At 53.0% G+C, this 15982-nt stretch overlaps 6 protein-coding genes across 6 annotated transcripts; 2 read left to right on the plus strand and 4 right to left on the minus strand.

Moving 5' to 3' along the window:
• Positions 1 to 1520: 1520 nt before the first annotated feature.
• On the plus strand, positions 1521 to 1937 carry PV08_04711 (uncharacterized protein; the record flags this gene model as incomplete). Its single annotated transcript, XM_016379056.1, has 1 exon — positions 1521 to 1937. The coding sequence occupies one exon, from the start codon at positions 1521 to 1523 to the stop codon at positions 1935 to 1937; it is 417 nt and encodes a 138-aa protein (XP_016237733.1).
• Positions 1938 to 4072: 2135 nt separating this feature from the next.
• On the plus strand, positions 4073 to 4962 carry PV08_04712 (uncharacterized protein; the record flags this gene model as incomplete). Its single annotated transcript, XM_016379057.1, has 2 exons — positions 4073 to 4265; positions 4340 to 4962. 2 exons carry the CDS (start codon positions 4073 to 4075, stop codon positions 4960 to 4962), a joined length of 816 nt encoding a protein of 271 aa, XP_016237734.1.
• A 270-nt stretch (positions 4963 to 5232) lies between these two features.
• PV08_04713 (uncharacterized protein) lies at positions 5233 to 6309 on the minus strand (the record flags this gene model as incomplete). Its single annotated transcript, XM_016379058.1, has 1 exon — positions 5233 to 6309. One exon carries the CDS (start codon positions 6307 to 6309, stop codon positions 5233 to 5235), a length of 1077 nt encoding a protein of 358 aa, XP_016237735.1.
• A 1101-nt stretch (positions 6310 to 7410) lies between these two features.
• On the minus strand, positions 7411 to 9972 carry PV08_04714 (uncharacterized protein; the record flags this gene model as incomplete). The annotated part of the gene is made up of 1 exon (XM_016379059.1): positions 7411 to 9972. The coding sequence occupies one exon, from the start codon at positions 9970 to 9972 to the stop codon at positions 7411 to 7413; it is 2562 nt and encodes an 853-aa protein (XP_016237736.1).
• Positions 9973 to 11004: 1032 nt separating this feature from the next.
• PV08_04715 (uncharacterized protein) lies at positions 11005 to 12009 on the minus strand (the record flags this gene model as incomplete). The annotated part of the gene is made up of 1 exon (XM_016379060.1): positions 11005 to 12009. The coding sequence occupies one exon, from the start codon at positions 12007 to 12009 to the stop codon at positions 11005 to 11007; it is 1005 nt and encodes a 334-aa protein (XP_016237737.1).
• An 859-nt stretch (positions 12010 to 12868) lies between these two features.
• On the minus strand, positions 12869 to 15471 carry PV08_04716 (uncharacterized protein; the record flags this gene model as incomplete). Its single annotated transcript, XM_016379061.1, has 5 exons — positions 12869 to 13514; positions 13613 to 14230; positions 14309 to 14703; positions 14792 to 14991; positions 15075 to 15471. The coding sequence occupies 5 exons, from the start codon at positions 15469 to 15471 to the stop codon at positions 12869 to 12871; spliced, it is 2256 nt and encodes a 751-aa protein (XP_016237738.1).
• Positions 15472 to 15982: the final 511 nt, after the last annotated feature.

Here is a 15982-nt window from a genome sequence, read left to right on the forward strand (position 1 = left end):
AAGATGACAGGGGCGTTTTGGGAAGGAATGGCATTGCGGTATGAGTATTTTAGTATTGTTTTGGGTAGTAGTGGTATTTGTATTAGGGGTAGTTTTGAATCTATCGATCAGTATCGGTAGAATTAATCGACGCCTCTGTTAGAGCATGAGTATTCCGCAACCGGTGTGAGAGTGAGTCTTTTGTCCTGAGCCCCCCTTACTCGTACCGAGGTTTACTGACCTTTTCTAAAGTTCAATCGAGTTCTCCCTTGCCAGGTTGCGAGGCTGGAAGTTTCTGCAAGGCTGGTAACCAGCCGACGACTTGACCGGTGTCACACCTCCTCGTCCGTGCTCTCTCTCTCTCTCTCTCTCTCTCTCTCTCATTGCCCCCGTTGACGGACGATACTCAGCCAAAAAAAGACTCGGTAGGTGTAGAGTAGGCACTGTAAGTCGCACGATACACAGTACGGTGGATCGACAATACTGAGGTCTCCTTGTGCGGGTTGATTATCGTGGCAGTGCAATTCAAATCTCGCCTTGTAAGTCGTACTAGCTGCAAGATCCTCCGTCATTGGATTGTGACAAACCCCAGACTCTCCAATGAGTCAATGACGAACCCCCCCCCCTTTCGAAAGTGATTCCACATTTCCGCCCCCCTTGCAGATCTCAAACACGGGTCCCCTCGTCGCTCGTGCGTCGCCGCCCCCTGTGCAGCGGTCCCCGGCCCTTGAAACGCCTCCTGTCGTGCGGACTCGTTTCTTGTAGCTCGTATGGGTACTGTGTTGCAAACATACGAGATTCTCACGAGTGCGATCGGATCCACCTGCTTGAACCCAGTGACAGCTTCTCCAAAACCCCGTCGTTTCTCTTATTCAACGACATCCCCCAGCCAGTCAAAGGGCAGAAGTGGATGGCAGGATGAACGACGAACCCCCTTTTTGAAATTTGACCTGGGATATGGGGGGCCTATTCCAGGGCATTCCAGTACTTTGATCAACAAGTCGTTCTTCAGGAGGCTAAAAGACTAGTATGATAGTGCACTAGCTTACTTGTGAGGGACAAGTCGTGAAACCGCGTGTCAAAGGTCGTACTCGTATTCCTGTTGTTGTAAACGTCCCATACTCCACAGACGCTCAGGCGACCGACACGATTGACACGATTGACATTTTTTCTGGGGTCCAAAAAGACCGTCCAGCCCAGTTTCCAACTTTTCAGGGAACGTGGGTAACCGTTCGATCGAACAAAAAAGAAATAACATGGGTTCTAGTACGCGAGTACCCGGTATAAGTAGGTAGGCTGTGGCACACGACTCCTTCGTCCTGACCACTCGAGCACTCTTTTCACTCATCCACTCACTCACTCACGTTCCCTATCTTTCGTGATCAAATTACCTACCTATTCCTTACTACCTACGGGATAATCAAGCAATCAATCAATCCATCAATCGCGAAAGAGAAAATAGCCATCTTTTTCTCCATTCATTCCATCGAACCAGAATCTCCCACACACGCACATACTGTACACACACACAACCAGCAACCATGCGTTTCACATACCTCCTCGCCGCTCTCGCAGCCACCGCCACCTCCACCGTTTCGGCACAGGACCTCTCCTCCCTCCTCTCCGAGGCGTCGTCTCTCGTCGGCACCGACACTGCCCTTCAAACCCTCCTCTCCAGCGCCGCATCTGTGCTGAGCTCCGCCACGTCCGGCCTCACAGGTGACGCGGCGTCGGCGTACTCGTCCGCCCTGTCCGCGGCCGGTTCTGAGATCGGTGCCGCCACGAGTGCAGTAGGCTCCCTCACCAGTGCGGCTGGAAGCGCCTTGTCGAGCGCGACGGCAACAGCAGCAGCAACAGCGACAGGTTCCTCCAGCACCGACAACGGAGTGGACAGAGTCGCCCTGCCTGCAATGGGAGTAGTCGGTGCCGCTATCCTCGGTCTGGCTGCTGCCTTGTAATTTGTGAAGCCATCAAACACCCATCCCCTGTCGCGTGTCACAATGTGGTACACACAGCTGCAGCTGCAGAAGCCGTGTGTGTGTGTGTGTGTGCGTGTGCGGAAGCAGTATGTATGCAGCAGCTGTTTGTTTGCAGAGGCAGTATCCTTGATTTCAAAGGGAGTCAGGTCAAAAGGCGTTTCAAAAAAGGGGAAGGGAAGGAACGGAAAGGGGGAAGCATTTTAGCATTCTTGTTTTGGATACCTCCCCGAACAAATCGACCAAAGTCTACCGAGTCCCTTGGCTTGACTGGGGACAATGTAGATGATCACTTCTTTACGGAGTACCACTGGCAAGGTTTCTTCCAACGGCACGCATCATGCACCTTTGGAGCCTTGGGGGAGTTGTCTGGCGCAACTGGGCGGTGGCGTTGAAGCTTGAGATCAACAATGCACAGTACGGAGTACCTGCGGTAGCATATCTATCTACTTGAGGGGATGACTCTAGAAACTGGAAATCGTGTACTACGTACAGGAGGATCTGATTCATCAGAACTTGCGGAAAGAATACCATGGTCATTTCTGGACAATGGATTGGATTCGTGATTCTAGTGTAGATAAAAAATACCTGTAGCTCCTGTGTTGGGACGCCTTAGCATCTGCTTTTAACCGGGAAGCCCACGTACCTACACTGGTTGGCAGGTAGATACAGAGTGATAGGTAACGGGGGTAGTTGTACGGAGTGGGAGTGTTAGAAATAAGCCTCGACTACGGAGTACAGTAACCCCCCCGCCGGGGGGGGGGGGGGAGGGGGGTAGCACGTGAGTTAAGGTTGTTGTTATACTATAGTTTTTTTTGAGAGCCAAGAATCAGGTAACTACAGTAGTTAGTTAGTAACTTATTAGTACCTCGAGAAAAAAAGGCTGTAAAGTACTCCCCTACAAGTACTCTACTACGAGACTACAGTAGTTGACTAACTAAGTTAGTTAGTGCCGAGTGGTCGAAAAGGCTAATAAAACACCCAAGGTACTGTACTCCGTATGATGTCCGTACTCGACGAGTATCGTGTACCCCCAATCTACCTTTACCTACCTCTCACCTGACCTGTCTAAAGTTGAACATCCCTTGTCGTATCCGTACACCTTAGGTGGGCAAGTCGGTAGATATTAAGGCTGGCCGGAACGTCTACCTCGGACACAAAGGCTGTCTATCCACCTACCTACTGTGCATGTCACACCGTACGTATCTATGTATGTACAAACCACACAGACTACACAGAAGAGTAGAGTCCAGACCACGCTCCTCGGGTGTGGATGAACCCCCCCACGTATGGTGAGTAAGTGGTTCGGTAGTATACACTTTCCTGGATCTGTTCCATGCTCTCTCTCTCTCTCTCTCGTCACATCTTAGCTAGGTACCTGGAGGCGAGGAAGGTATGTACATACACTACCGCTCCACCATATATTGTTGTAAGTAGTTCGAGAGACAACTTCTTCCCCAAACCCAAATAAACCAAACCAAACCAAACGACCCTCTCAGATCAACAGACCCAAAGATCAAACATCACCACTGATCAAACATCGCCACTGATCAAAAAGGACCAACAGAATCAAGATTGAAAATCACTTACTTCACTTTCCCAGTGGAATGCAAAGGGTCGATTTTCATCGTCTGTGCACCATCCACTCACTCACTGGACCGTATCTCTCCTCCACCCGAATGCTCTCTCTGGCTGGAATGCAAAAGCATCGATCAACCACCACCACAACAACAACAACCTCATGGCATTCTACTACCTAGGTACCAAGTAAGTACCTCCACCTGTAGGTAAGGTATTTGGATCAGAAGCACCAGACAAAACAAAACAAAACAAACCATGAGACTCGATCAAGGACCCACCGTCCCTGCCATCAAAAGTACTTGACGACCACATACCTACCGGTATCGATCGTGCTGACCATCTACTTTTTCTATCTCTTCGTCTTTCCCCTTTCCATCCAACCCGAGACACAGTCACTCATTTACTCCTTTTTGTGGTCCAGTCTTTTCTCATCTCTTTGTCACTCGTTTGGCCTTTTCCCTCTCGATCATTCCCCTAATCCCCTGCGATACATTGACCCCGTCTACTCGCAAACGACGACGACAACGACAACAACCATGCTTCGTCTCATCGCCATCGCCGTCGGCGTCAGCACCACCATGGCCACCACGGCCCTTGCCTCTGATTTCATCAACATGACCTGGGGTCCAGTCACCGTTGGACAAATGGTTCCCATCCGCTTTACCGTCGGAGACAATTCCCCCGTCTCCTTGTTCTTTGGCAATCTCAGCTGGAACGATCCTATTGCCAGTACGTCCACATCAACAATTCCCCCAAGGCCCCCTCCAGAGTCCAACACGTTGCTGACACATTCGTTTGCACAGCCAACATCCCAGCTGCATCGGCCGAATACGACTGGGTCGTGACCGTCCCTGATGGCTTCGTCCCCGGGGACTATGGTCTCGGGATTGTTCAGTCGGGCTCATCCAACTTCTCGCCCCTCTTCACCATCAGCGCTGCCGGGCCAGGCTCTGGCTCAAGCAATACCACCTCGGCCACCAGCGGCGCGACCGAAATTGCACCGCCACTGACAACGACGACTTCCTCTGCACCCTACACGCCAACTGCCAACGCGACATTGATCTCTGCCGGTACAGAACCAACTGTGACTGTCACTTACTGGGACCCGCACTGCGGATGCCGTCAGACCTCCGTCATGCCTGCACCGGCCGCAGCTGCCACAGGAGGCACGCTAGGGACAACCTACACATGGTACGATGACCACTGCGGATGCACAAAGACTGCCATTGCTCCGGCTGCAACAAACCCAACGTCAAACTATACTGCCCCGGTGGTCACGAATGCCGCCACGAATGTCCCTCCACCACCGCCGAACACGGCTGCGCCCGCGCCAACAGCCAGTACGACTCCATACAGTGGTGATGCTGCTCGCATGGTGAGCTCAGGCTTGGGAATCGCAGTGCTGATTGCTGCAATTCTGGCATAGACGACAGATATGCAGGGCGCATTTGCTGCATTTTTATAGTTCGGGACGGACTTTGATGGTATTCTGGGTTCACAAAGGTTAGGATTGGGGTCTTGGGCCATCACGGGACTCGAATAGCGAGTCGGCGGCTTTCGAAGGAAATAACTAGAGTGCGGTGACTTGTATAATCCGAGTTTCGGAATGGGTTCGGAGGTGCTCACTTGGTCAGATCGCTTTTATAGTTTGGTCGTTCATAAGGTCATTTCATTCATAAAAAGCTGTGTCTGTATTTCACCGCTCTCCCCTCAGCTTCTCGAACGCCCCGATGTCAGCGCTGGAGAAAGAGAACGGACTTTTTGTATCCTCGGGTGATCGGGGACTCAGAGCGACGGCGAAAAGATCATCTTCAGTCGAGTCCGTGGGGTTCTTGTTGGTCACGAAGTCCATCGAGCCTCCGATGGATCGTTCCTGCTGCTGTCTAATATGATCAGGGGGTGCCTGGGCCACCATCCTTTTCGACGGGACCGCGGCGGACGCGGGCGAGGGTCCGTTCCCGAAGGCACCGAACGAAGAGTATGCCAGGTCAGATGCCTCGGGGGACAAGGGATGCACCTCGCGCGTAGGCGTGTTGAGGGCCCGGCCGGCCAGGTCCTTCTCGCTGGTCCCCAGGGTCAACCCTTTCAATTTCTCGCTCAGCCTCCTGCCACCCGGGGAGCGTGGGCTCTGCATGCCGGGGCTCGACGGCGCAAGAGGTGCTTTGGAGGCGGCGGTCAGATCCAACGCAGGAGGCTTCGTGGCCACGCCGAAGTTGTTCTCTATCCAGCTCCGTTCCGAGAGGGCCATCTCCAGGGCTATGCCCTCCAGATTGTGCTCCTCCTCGTGCTTGATCTCTTCCTCGAGGACCTGCAGTCTCTTCTTGGCCCATATCGTGTGCAGCACTCCTCGTCTCCCGGCGGCCTTTGCGGTGGCGCCGAGTTCCGGAGTGAAGATGGCCGGCAGGGGATTCACCGTCATCCGCAGCGGTGCGGCTGGCTCCTCGGTCGTCCTTTCCGAAGAGCTGGGATGGTACGCGAGGGTGACGTGAGGAGGGATGGTCGCGCCAGGAGGCAGAAGAAAGTAGACTCGGCGAATGTTGTCTGAAGGGTGGTCGTCCGCGGGGAAGACTGTTCTCTTGCCGGACCAGGAGACCTGCCATCTACCGGAGTTGGAGCGGGTGTGGTCGTCGTCTTGCCATTCAACCATCATGACTTTGGTGCCTTCGTTGCCCCGTCCGGGCTCGAATTCAAACCGCGCAAGGGCGGTGACCGAACCGAGAGTGTCCGGGAACACGGGCGACGCCGGTGTCGCTGGAGTTCCAATTTCTGCCATGGGGAGAAAGAAGAAGAAAGACGCTCAAACAGGTCGCGGCTACAAATGATCAAGGGCAATCAACAACAAAAGTAACAGCAACAGTGGCGGTAGCGACGACGAAGGAGGGACAGGTTACGAGAAGTGAAAGAAAACGAGGTACTCCGTATAAGCATATTAAGGACAGGGTACGACAGGATTGCAGGACTATCCAGAACCTGAGACCAGCTGCTGGCTGGTTGTCATTCGGTCGGTTGTCACATCATTCGCCGTCGGCAAGAGCCGCGTAAGTTTTATGGGCGTCCCGAGCGTACTAAGTTAGTGACTAGTTACTGTACTGTAGGTACCTAACTTTTAGTTAATCTGGTGGTACAACTACAGGTACCTACTACAGTACATACGTACAGTACATACGTACAGTGCAGTATGTACAGTAATGACCAGTACCTTGAGGTTTTGGGTGAGACCCCCTTGCGCACACTCACCGTGTGAAATGTACGTCCTCCAGCACCCAGACAAGTGGCTTTAGGACCAATGGTACCGTTACCTCCAACACATACCTCCTCGACGTACCCGGTAGCCAGGTAACCTTGCTAGAGAAGTCCAACCATACCGGAGAAAGACCTCTGCGGAATATGAACGTCCCGGCCTACCGAATCATCTCACCAGTGTCCACCGAGTTGGACCTAGCCGAAATACGTCGTCCAAACCACTCATTTCCCACGGGCCGTAAAATGGAGTGACAGGAACTACTTCTACAGTTCTACTCGTACTGGGCCTTTGCGTTGTGAAACTCCCGGCGGCTTGGAATCCAATCGGAGTCGCCCACAGCAGTGTCCAAGGCGAGATCAACCCCATCATGCTGCGATGTGAGAGGCATAAACAAGTCAATCATGTCATTATGTGCAAACTTCATGTGCGATATTTGGGGGTATATATGGTCTGGACTGTCCGAGTCCGTTCATTACCGTCGTTGATTCCTCAGACACATGCACCCAAGCGCCCACGATTCTCATCCCAATACCCAGAACCTAACACTTTTGAAGCCACGCATTAAAACCGTTCCAGAAAAGGACTATTTCGACATGCGGTCAGTCATCAAGTATTCATCTTGCTCAAGCACTATCCAGTGCTTTGATCGGTCCCGTCAATTCCCAGTCCCACCTCCTTCCCCACTGCAGCTGCAAGTCCACCAAACCCTTCTTTCTTGAGTCTTTCAATCAGTACAATGCTCTTCTCACGTCTCTTTGTTTTGAGCCTTTCTTCCAGCTCAGCCACTTCAGTGGCAAGCATTCTCCTGCTGTCCTCAAGGTTCAGAGCAACGAATTCTTCTTCGTACTTCTTCAGACTACGAAGCTGTGTCTCCAACTCGACGATCGATGCATCAAGAGCCGCGGTCGGAGCTTTGATGTCGTTTGGTAGCGTAGCCTTAGTTGGTGACGTCGGGAGACCAGTACCCAGGGTACCCATAATACTACTGGAGCTGTGGCGAGGTACAAACGTGCCGTTGTGCGTAGTATGCCCTAGCATCGGCGGGAGTGTATTGTTCTGCACATGTTGAAAATTGCTCGGTACACGCCCATTGTTGACAGCAGTAGAAGCTAACGAAGCAATTGCCGGAGATGTGCTGACTCTTGCATATCTCTCGTCCGGGGGACTTACCATGAAATCATGTCCATCTGTGAATGTATTCAGGCTCGGGAGCAGCGTTGGCAAATTGCCATTGATGCTTCCAAAGGCATCGAGAACGAGCTCGGAGCCTTCGCGGGAAAGCACCAATCTCGGCTGATGTGAAAAGTCTGGCTCCGGAGTGGGCAGCTCGATCTTCCTGAAGGGTGTTTCTGGACCACGATCACCGCTCGCAGATAGTGGTCGCTTCTTGCCGGTGGTGTGGACTATCCCGGGCAAAGCATGGTTTCCGCTGGCAGCAGGATGACTTTCCCTTCGCCCTCGCTTCTGGTCAAAGACATTGTCTGCAAATCCCATCACCTTGCCCCTGCTGTCGCACGCCTTGACACGCCGTTTGCTTGCTGGCTTCTCGCTCTTGACGTAAGCGGTCGCGAAATGACAACAACGACAGTTACATGTCTCCTCACATTTTGGACAGATCCATAGACCCTTGTGTCGCAATACATCAGGCGGATACTGGTCAAAATGGCGGAAAAGACCTCGATAGCAAAAGAAGGCCGTACACTTGTCGCATCGACGACCTTTCCATTCTTGGTGGTCAATGCGACATAGATGGCAGAGCTTAGCAGAAGTTGTACCCTTGGCCCGCATAAGATCGTTTACAGCGGTACCAAGAGTCTTGCAACGATCCATTTCCCGGGGCGCCTCTGGTTGGAAACCCAAAATCTCTCTGGCTCTGTTGAGGACCCTCGTGCACTGCTCGGTCGGAACAAGCTCTGCCCATGCATATGACTGAGCGTGCTCGCAAGACCGACCGCTGAGGTAACACAGCAAGCAGAGATCAAAATCAGCGCATACCGTGCAGCGAACGTGGCGATTCCAAATGGCGGTGGAGCAAAAGTTGCAGGTCGCAATAGTCCCAGCAGGCATGGGCACTAAGCTGATCGGGGTGAAGGGCTCCGACTCGATCGACTCGTCATGAACCATTTGTCTGAACAAACGTGAAAGGAGAGGCAAGTCCGGTGGAAGTGGCAATGAGGCCGTGGTCATGCTTTGATTGTCCTGAAGCAGGGAGAGCATGGCGCAAGCGAGGGATAGATTGGTGCGAGCAACATCGGGGTGACACAAACGGTTGAAGGGTACCTGAACACATTGGAAACCGACTTCGAGAGATAGAGGGTGGAGGATGTTCCACACGAGTTTTGCTGAAAGAGTAGCAGGATTCCACACTTGGTGTGCCGTTGCTGGTGGGAACACCACGAGGTCTCCTACACGTTGATCATAGACGTACAACGGGAAATCGGCCTGAGCGAGCTCGCCCGAACCCACATTCACCCAATCGAGATGCGGCGAAGCTCCCCTCGACGATATGAACGAGTCATACTTTTTCTGCGAATCGAAGTCGGTTCCGATACAGACGACTGGACGGTTATCTGACTCGACCAGCAGATTGAGAGCGACAGTACTTGAGAAGCATCGATGGAAGCCCGAGCTGCTCCCCTCGCTGCCGACGTAGGCCATCATGACTTCACTTCGAGCGCATTGGGGAAGCCACTGGAAGAGGTCCAGTCGACCACCCCACTGAACCTCGGTGGGAAGGAGTTTGCGACATTGTTCCAGCCATTCTGGTGGACATTGCAGATCTCGAGCATATAGATTTTGAAACTCGGGATACGACTGTCTGGCACTGTCGGCAAACTTTTTGAGGGTGAAGGAAAGATCTCGTCCTGTACTGCAATTGCGCACGGGTATGTTCTTTTTGGTGCTCAGTTCAATCAGTCTCTCGATGCTGAAGCCGGGCTGATGCCCACTCCGAGAGTCCGACCCTGGCCAGGTATCAAGCTTCTCGAAGTCGGCAATGACGAAAGGTTTGCCAACCTGCAGCTGTCTCGTCAGCCACTCCGAGAACGGCAGCCTGTTGCCAGCATGATCTTTTTCGTCCAGGAGAGACAGAATGCTGAATCTTGGGAACTCGACAAAAGGTTTACCCATGCGAAGAAGTTGTTGGGAAGAAGTATCCGGAGGAACGGTCGCGGAGGGAGTCTGCGGTATCATGGTGTATGTGAGGTCGAAGCGAACATCATCTTGAAGGGGAGGTCTGATGTAGGCGAGGTGCCCGGGTGAGACGACTCAGACGGCGCGGTGAGGAAATTCCGGAGGAGATGCCCAAGATCGCATGCGACCATGGATTTGGGATGGAACGGTGGCTTGGAATACGAGGAGCTGGGGGTTGCTCGAGCAGCCACAGCGTGCGGTGTGACTCTACCAGCAGATGGAGGCACGAAGAGACGACATTAGAAGACGCAGGTGTTGTCAAGCAAAAGCAAGTGATTGGAGCTGGAAAAGAGTCTGCGCAAGGATGAAGACGCCCGACAGGTAGAAAAATGAGGAGTCGCTGGGTTGTGGATTGAGGTGCAGCATTCAAATTGCGGGGGAAGAGGGACAAGAGTTGCAGCTGCGACAGCCTATAGGGGGCTAGTTGGTTCGGCGCCCACCGGGAGGCCGAGAAGTGTCTACGATACCTAAAGTACGGTACACTCCCTAGGGACTACTCGAGGCGCTAGGCTATACCTTGGCTTGCCTACCTGGGTAAGGAAGACCCCCCTTTGGTCATTGAGGCATGCAACCCGCAGGGATGCATTTTAGGCACTGCTCGCCTCGTATCCACGATCGTCGATTGATTGACAGCATACAGAGCTATTTTGGTCGACGGGCGAATTGTTGGCGCCGTTGATGCTGGCACTCTCATCAAGATACGAGAAACTGACGACATTCTTCTTTAAAGGGTGAGCCTCCTAGGCATCCTTCATGTCCAACCAGGCCTCATTCTGTAAGCCATGCATCCGCTTCCACCGCAAAATAACCGGAACTGACAGTCACATCGATGTAATCACATGTTATTCTACCGTGATGGTGCCGACGACGGCTGCTGCTGAATCTGCTTTCCATGGCTGTTCACCGACAGACATACCGAAGTATTTGCCTCCTGTCACTTTCTTTTTGCCATCCTCTCCCCGTTTGAACACCGCACCTTTGCGATGCGAGGCCCACAGGTGCGCCGCTAGATAAGAAGAAATCCTCCCATCACTATGACCAATTGCTGATGGCTCCTCTCATGCAAGTAGTCCCATCGTTGCTGACAACATTGACATCAGCAACCTTCTGGTGAACCGCGCCTTCGTCCATCGTGACACGGTATGCCTCCCCTGCATAGACCGGGCTGGTGGCTCGGTACTCAATCTTCTCAGGATAGAAAATGCCGTCTTGGGAAGTAGCAGCTTTGGCATCTCTCCAGTGATCCAGCATGGCCATCAAATTCAAGGGCCCATGAACCACCACATTTCTGTGTCCTTCCACGTCCCTGGCCCATGGCTTGTCGTAGTGGATTCGATGGGCGTTGAACGTCAATGCTGAAAACCTAAACAGTGTCGCCTCATCTCGGCTGTACTCCTGGACAATCTTTCCCTTGTCTGCTTGCTCTAGCTCCGACGCTGGTAATTCGGCTGGCTTCGGGATTACGGTGGCTGGCTTTGTTGGGTCCAGGGCAGTTCTGAACACCCAGTTTCGGCGGTCAACGACACAAAGCTCGTCTTTGGCGTTACGAAATTCTTTTTCGACCCGGACCACCAACATGTCTTCGCCTGTTTTGCCAATCACCTTTGGTTCGCAGCTGAGCACCTTCGTAGTCTCTGTGGCCATCTCTCCGACCCTGAGCAAGGCTTTTGCGCTCGCGTCCGGATTTGCTCCGACCCAGTGACAAGATCCACCAGCCCACATGCGCCGCGTAAATGGTGCGTCCGGATTGAATGAGGTGTCCGTCCCGTCAAGGCCTAGTCTGCCCGGTAGTTGGGCCGGGGTGAAGTAGACAAGGTGGTAATAGGATGGGATGGGTGTGCCAGATAGCGGTTCTTCATCTTCCAGAGTGCTGCCGCCTGACGTGCCGGAGCTGGACCATAGGTGCGGTCTATCCAGTGTGAGGGAGAAAAGCCGTAGCTGGTTGGCATCCAACAGCTGTTTTCGGACAAATGTTTGGCCTCGGGAGAACTTGCTCAAGAACGCTTCTGCTGTTGATTTGGCGTCGTTGGAGGCCATGTTTCGACACGATGAGGTGAATCTTCGCCGGGGAAATGACCGGGATGCCGGTGTACTGATCAGGCTTGTCCAACGGACGCCTGGTACGCGTGGTACGGCCATCCCGTCGGGAGTCCCGCTGACTGCGATTGCAGCTTTGTGGTTGTGGTGTGAGAGCCCGTATGGAGATTGGGAGATCCAGAGAGACACCACTGGATAGATATGCTGCCCTCGCTGCTTTCCCTTTGCAGACGCTGTGAGGGAGTCCTGAGACCCTCGAATTGCGAATCCTGATTTTAATAAGTAGCAGATATCAGGAGCCCGAACCTTCAGGGCTGCTACCGAGCAATTTCCCCGCATAGTATAGCCGCCCGATACCGGACTTGTGTTGCTTCCATCATACGGCCGCTTTCGAGATTCAAATTCCGAGATGATCCGTCTCGGAGTTTCGATTACCCTGTGTAACAGGTAGCCAGAATCACGGTGGATCCACAGCTTTCAAGTACTTCCGTTTGCTTGCAAGTGCCAGGTAAGATATGGGGGCTACTCAGGCCTCGAAAGTACCAAATTGATTGACGAAACAAACCGGACCCATTGGAGTCCGGCTTATGCAATGGTTCAGCGGCAGATACAGCGCGAAGATTGAGATTGAAATTCAGTCCGTAGAGCTGTGTGCCGTCGAACTGACAAAAAGACCCACCCCAGATACCTACCTCCCTTTTCACTCCTCGGAAGCGAACCTCTTTTCCTGACCCAGATCCAAGAACCAAACTTCGCCTTCCTCGTAAGTCTACAGTAAGAAAAAAAACCTGGACACCTAATGCAGTCAGTGATACGATGTGCGCCCCCTCCTCCCGCCTTTTGAGGACTATAGTCTGCATTATTCCGCTGGCCCCCAGGTATCCTCGTAGTTGTCAAACGAGAAATTCTCCGAAATCTGCATGGCGAAATTATCCCAGCCGAAAAGCCCAAAGTCGAACCCTCCAGAGTCTACAGGAAAATGCGGCGTACCGAGTAACTGGAACGGTGTCTGCCCATCAGCATGAGCGTGAGCGAGAGATGATGGTAGAACGTCAGCATCTGCCGGCGTAGCAGAAGCAGCGAACTCGACATCCGTCATTTGGTTCGTTGAAGATGCCACGGTATCCCTGTCCCTATCTCTCAAATCCAGTATACTGCCCGGAGAGAACGTAGCTTGGGACCCCGCGCTCGATATGTTGGCATTGTTCTTAGTATTACTGCCGCCCCCGCCGCCGAGATTGACATTGACGTCGAGAGACAAGATCCTGTTGACGTACTTGCCGCTCGCACGTCTCTTTTCGCGCGACAAGTGCTGCCTATGTCGCTGTATGGCGTCGGCGAATCCGATTAGGATATCATAGTAATGTTCTGCCTGGGGGCTGTGCTCGGCTAGTTTCTTGAGTACTTCTCTCGCCCCGTTGAACGATTCATCCATGTCGAATGGAGACTCTCCTTGCGCAAACATGGAGAATCCTAGGACCAAACCAGCTGCGAAGACCCACGCCCTTTGGGAATTTCAAGGTTAGCAAGGCTCGCTGTAGGCTGCCTAAACGTGCGTAGCAGGAGAGACTGTAGGCGGGGAGAGGGGAAGGCAATCACTTACTTCATGATACACATGTTCTGCAACAAGATCCCACCCTGCAATGCATCAAAGCACGTCTGCGCCATGAGGATCGCCGAGTCGATACAAGCCTGCGCGAGATTCACCGCTTCTGAATCCTGTGCCCTCGCCGCGTCTTCAAAGTGCCTGGTCTGCGCGGCTTCTTTCGATGAGGCGCCTGGCAATCGTGCCATGAGATGATTGATGAGAAATGGTCTCGTCACCAGCATCACGGCAAAGTAATACACGCAACTCACGTGGATACTTCCGATGATGCACTCCTGATCCGTGGAATTGAGCGGCTCTTTGCCTGTCGTTTCAAATCGACGGATCTCAAGCGGGAGATTGGCGCTCCAACTCCTCAAACGTTCGAGAAACCGCTTTGCCGTGGGAGTGTCGATCGGATTGGAGATATTACCGTCGAGACTATACATGATCTCGGCGATCAGTTCGCACGCACCGAAACTAGCGTTGAGAGCCATGTCTCTCGGCTTGGCGGGCTGGACGTGCATGCCGGTAAAACTTGCGCTGTCGATACGTACTGCGGGTGTGGAATAGGTCCGGCCGAGGATCGAACAGACCAATACATCGAGAACGCGGAGACTCTTCAACGTCCGTAGTCTGAGAGAAATTGTCTTTTTGTCAGCTCCCGACAAAGACACATATGGTGGGCTGTGGAATGGAAAAAAATAAACGTACCGAACACTCCTCTCGGCAACGGTAAAGTGGCGATATTCTTCAGTGACATGTAACCCGAGCGCGGAGGATGCTTGTGCTGCGATGCCAACGTACATGAATGCGGCATTCCTTCGGCACGCGCCCAACATGTAGAACGCCATGAGAAGGAAGCAGCGCACCATGTCCAAGCACGGGTCTTCCAGCGCAGACGCCATGGCTGCTTTCTGCGCCCGCGAAAAGCATCGTACAGCGTAGCGCAAGTCGTGGGGTCCAAGTGCGCGACACTGACCGCCAATGGCGACGACCAGGTCGAGTGCTACAGGTGCGTATTCATGAACGCCGTCAGCGGGCGTGGTGGCGCCCGTCAGGTATGCTTCGATCTCGTCGCGCGTAAACAAATCGAGAAAGCCATTTGTCTGGACGTGAGTCAGTCACCGAGCGAAGGAGGATAAAGCTTGAGGTCGAGAGGAGCGAGGTGGTGCCTGCGCAAGTGACACGACATACCGCAGCAAAATAGATCTCAACCAATGCCCGTTTCTGGCTTTCGTCCTCTTCGAAGATGGCGTTCGTGTCTTCCGGGCTCCGTACTTCGAGCATGACATTTCGTCGATCATTATCTGTGAAAACCGACGGACCCATCTGCTGCTTGAGGGTGTGGCGAAGGAACTGCAAGAACGAAAGCGATGCTGTACCACCGACGTATACTATTACGACAGGGTCGAATTAGACAATTCATCCTTCCTTTCCATCCCCTACAACACTGGTTGAAAAAGACAGGAAACCTCACCTTTCTCGCCTCGGGAGTTTAACAGCAATCGGCCGCCGCTGAGTCTGCGTAGAGTCGACGCACCCCGCGCAGGCGATCTTTTGCGCTTGCCAGTCGCCGATACTGGCGACTGATACTCCTCCTCGACCGGTGATTTCGTACTTGTGTCGCGTTCATGGTCGCCCTTGGCGACGGCGGTAGTAGACGAATGTTGAACACTTGCGGCTCTGGCCGTGTGGGCGTGGATGCCGCGAGGTCGGACCATGGACTCTGCATATTCGCACGTCTCTGCCGCCCTTTTCCTCACACAATTCGAACACGGTTGCTGAGCATCGCATCTCTTCTTGGACGATTTGCACGGGATGCACGCCTTGACCGCTCGCTGACGGTCTTCGGGACGGACTTTGGGCCGAGGCATTTTCTTCACGACCTCATGGTGAGTCCAGGAAATCCAAGTTCCCTCTTTCTTTTCATAATCCAAGTAGTAAAGGATGTGTAGTCAATGGTGACCAGCCGATGCAATGGGTCACAATACAAGACCAACGATGTGACAAAAGCATTGATAAAGCTCGGCAGGCTGTCTTATCCTGGGCCGAGATAACGACTCGAGAGGTCGTTGTCGATTAGAGACACTCCATTATTGCTCCAGACAAGTTAGTCACGTGCTGTCCTCTTCCGGGGCTTGATCCGGGCCACTTTATTATTGCTGTCTCCAGTACCTGTATTAGGAGATTCTATACGCGATATTCTCACGAAACGATAAGCCGAGGCGCTCGTAACGGTTGTATGTTTTAGACATTATCAAGTATTTACTTTCATACCCTTCATAGCTTTTCGAGAGCCGAGATCTATATTCATCAGGTCTATCTGGGACACGTGTGGAATCAAGCGATAGAATCTAACCGGCCGATACAGGCATTAAATTCGCC

Source organism: Exophiala spinifera, assembly GCF_000836115.1.
Source record: "Exophiala spinifera strain CBS 89968 unplaced genomic scaffold supercont1.3, whole genome shotgun sequence".
Taxonomy (NCBI): domain Eukaryota; kingdom Fungi; phylum Ascomycota; class Eurotiomycetes; order Chaetothyriales; family Herpotrichiellaceae; genus Exophiala; species Exophiala spinifera.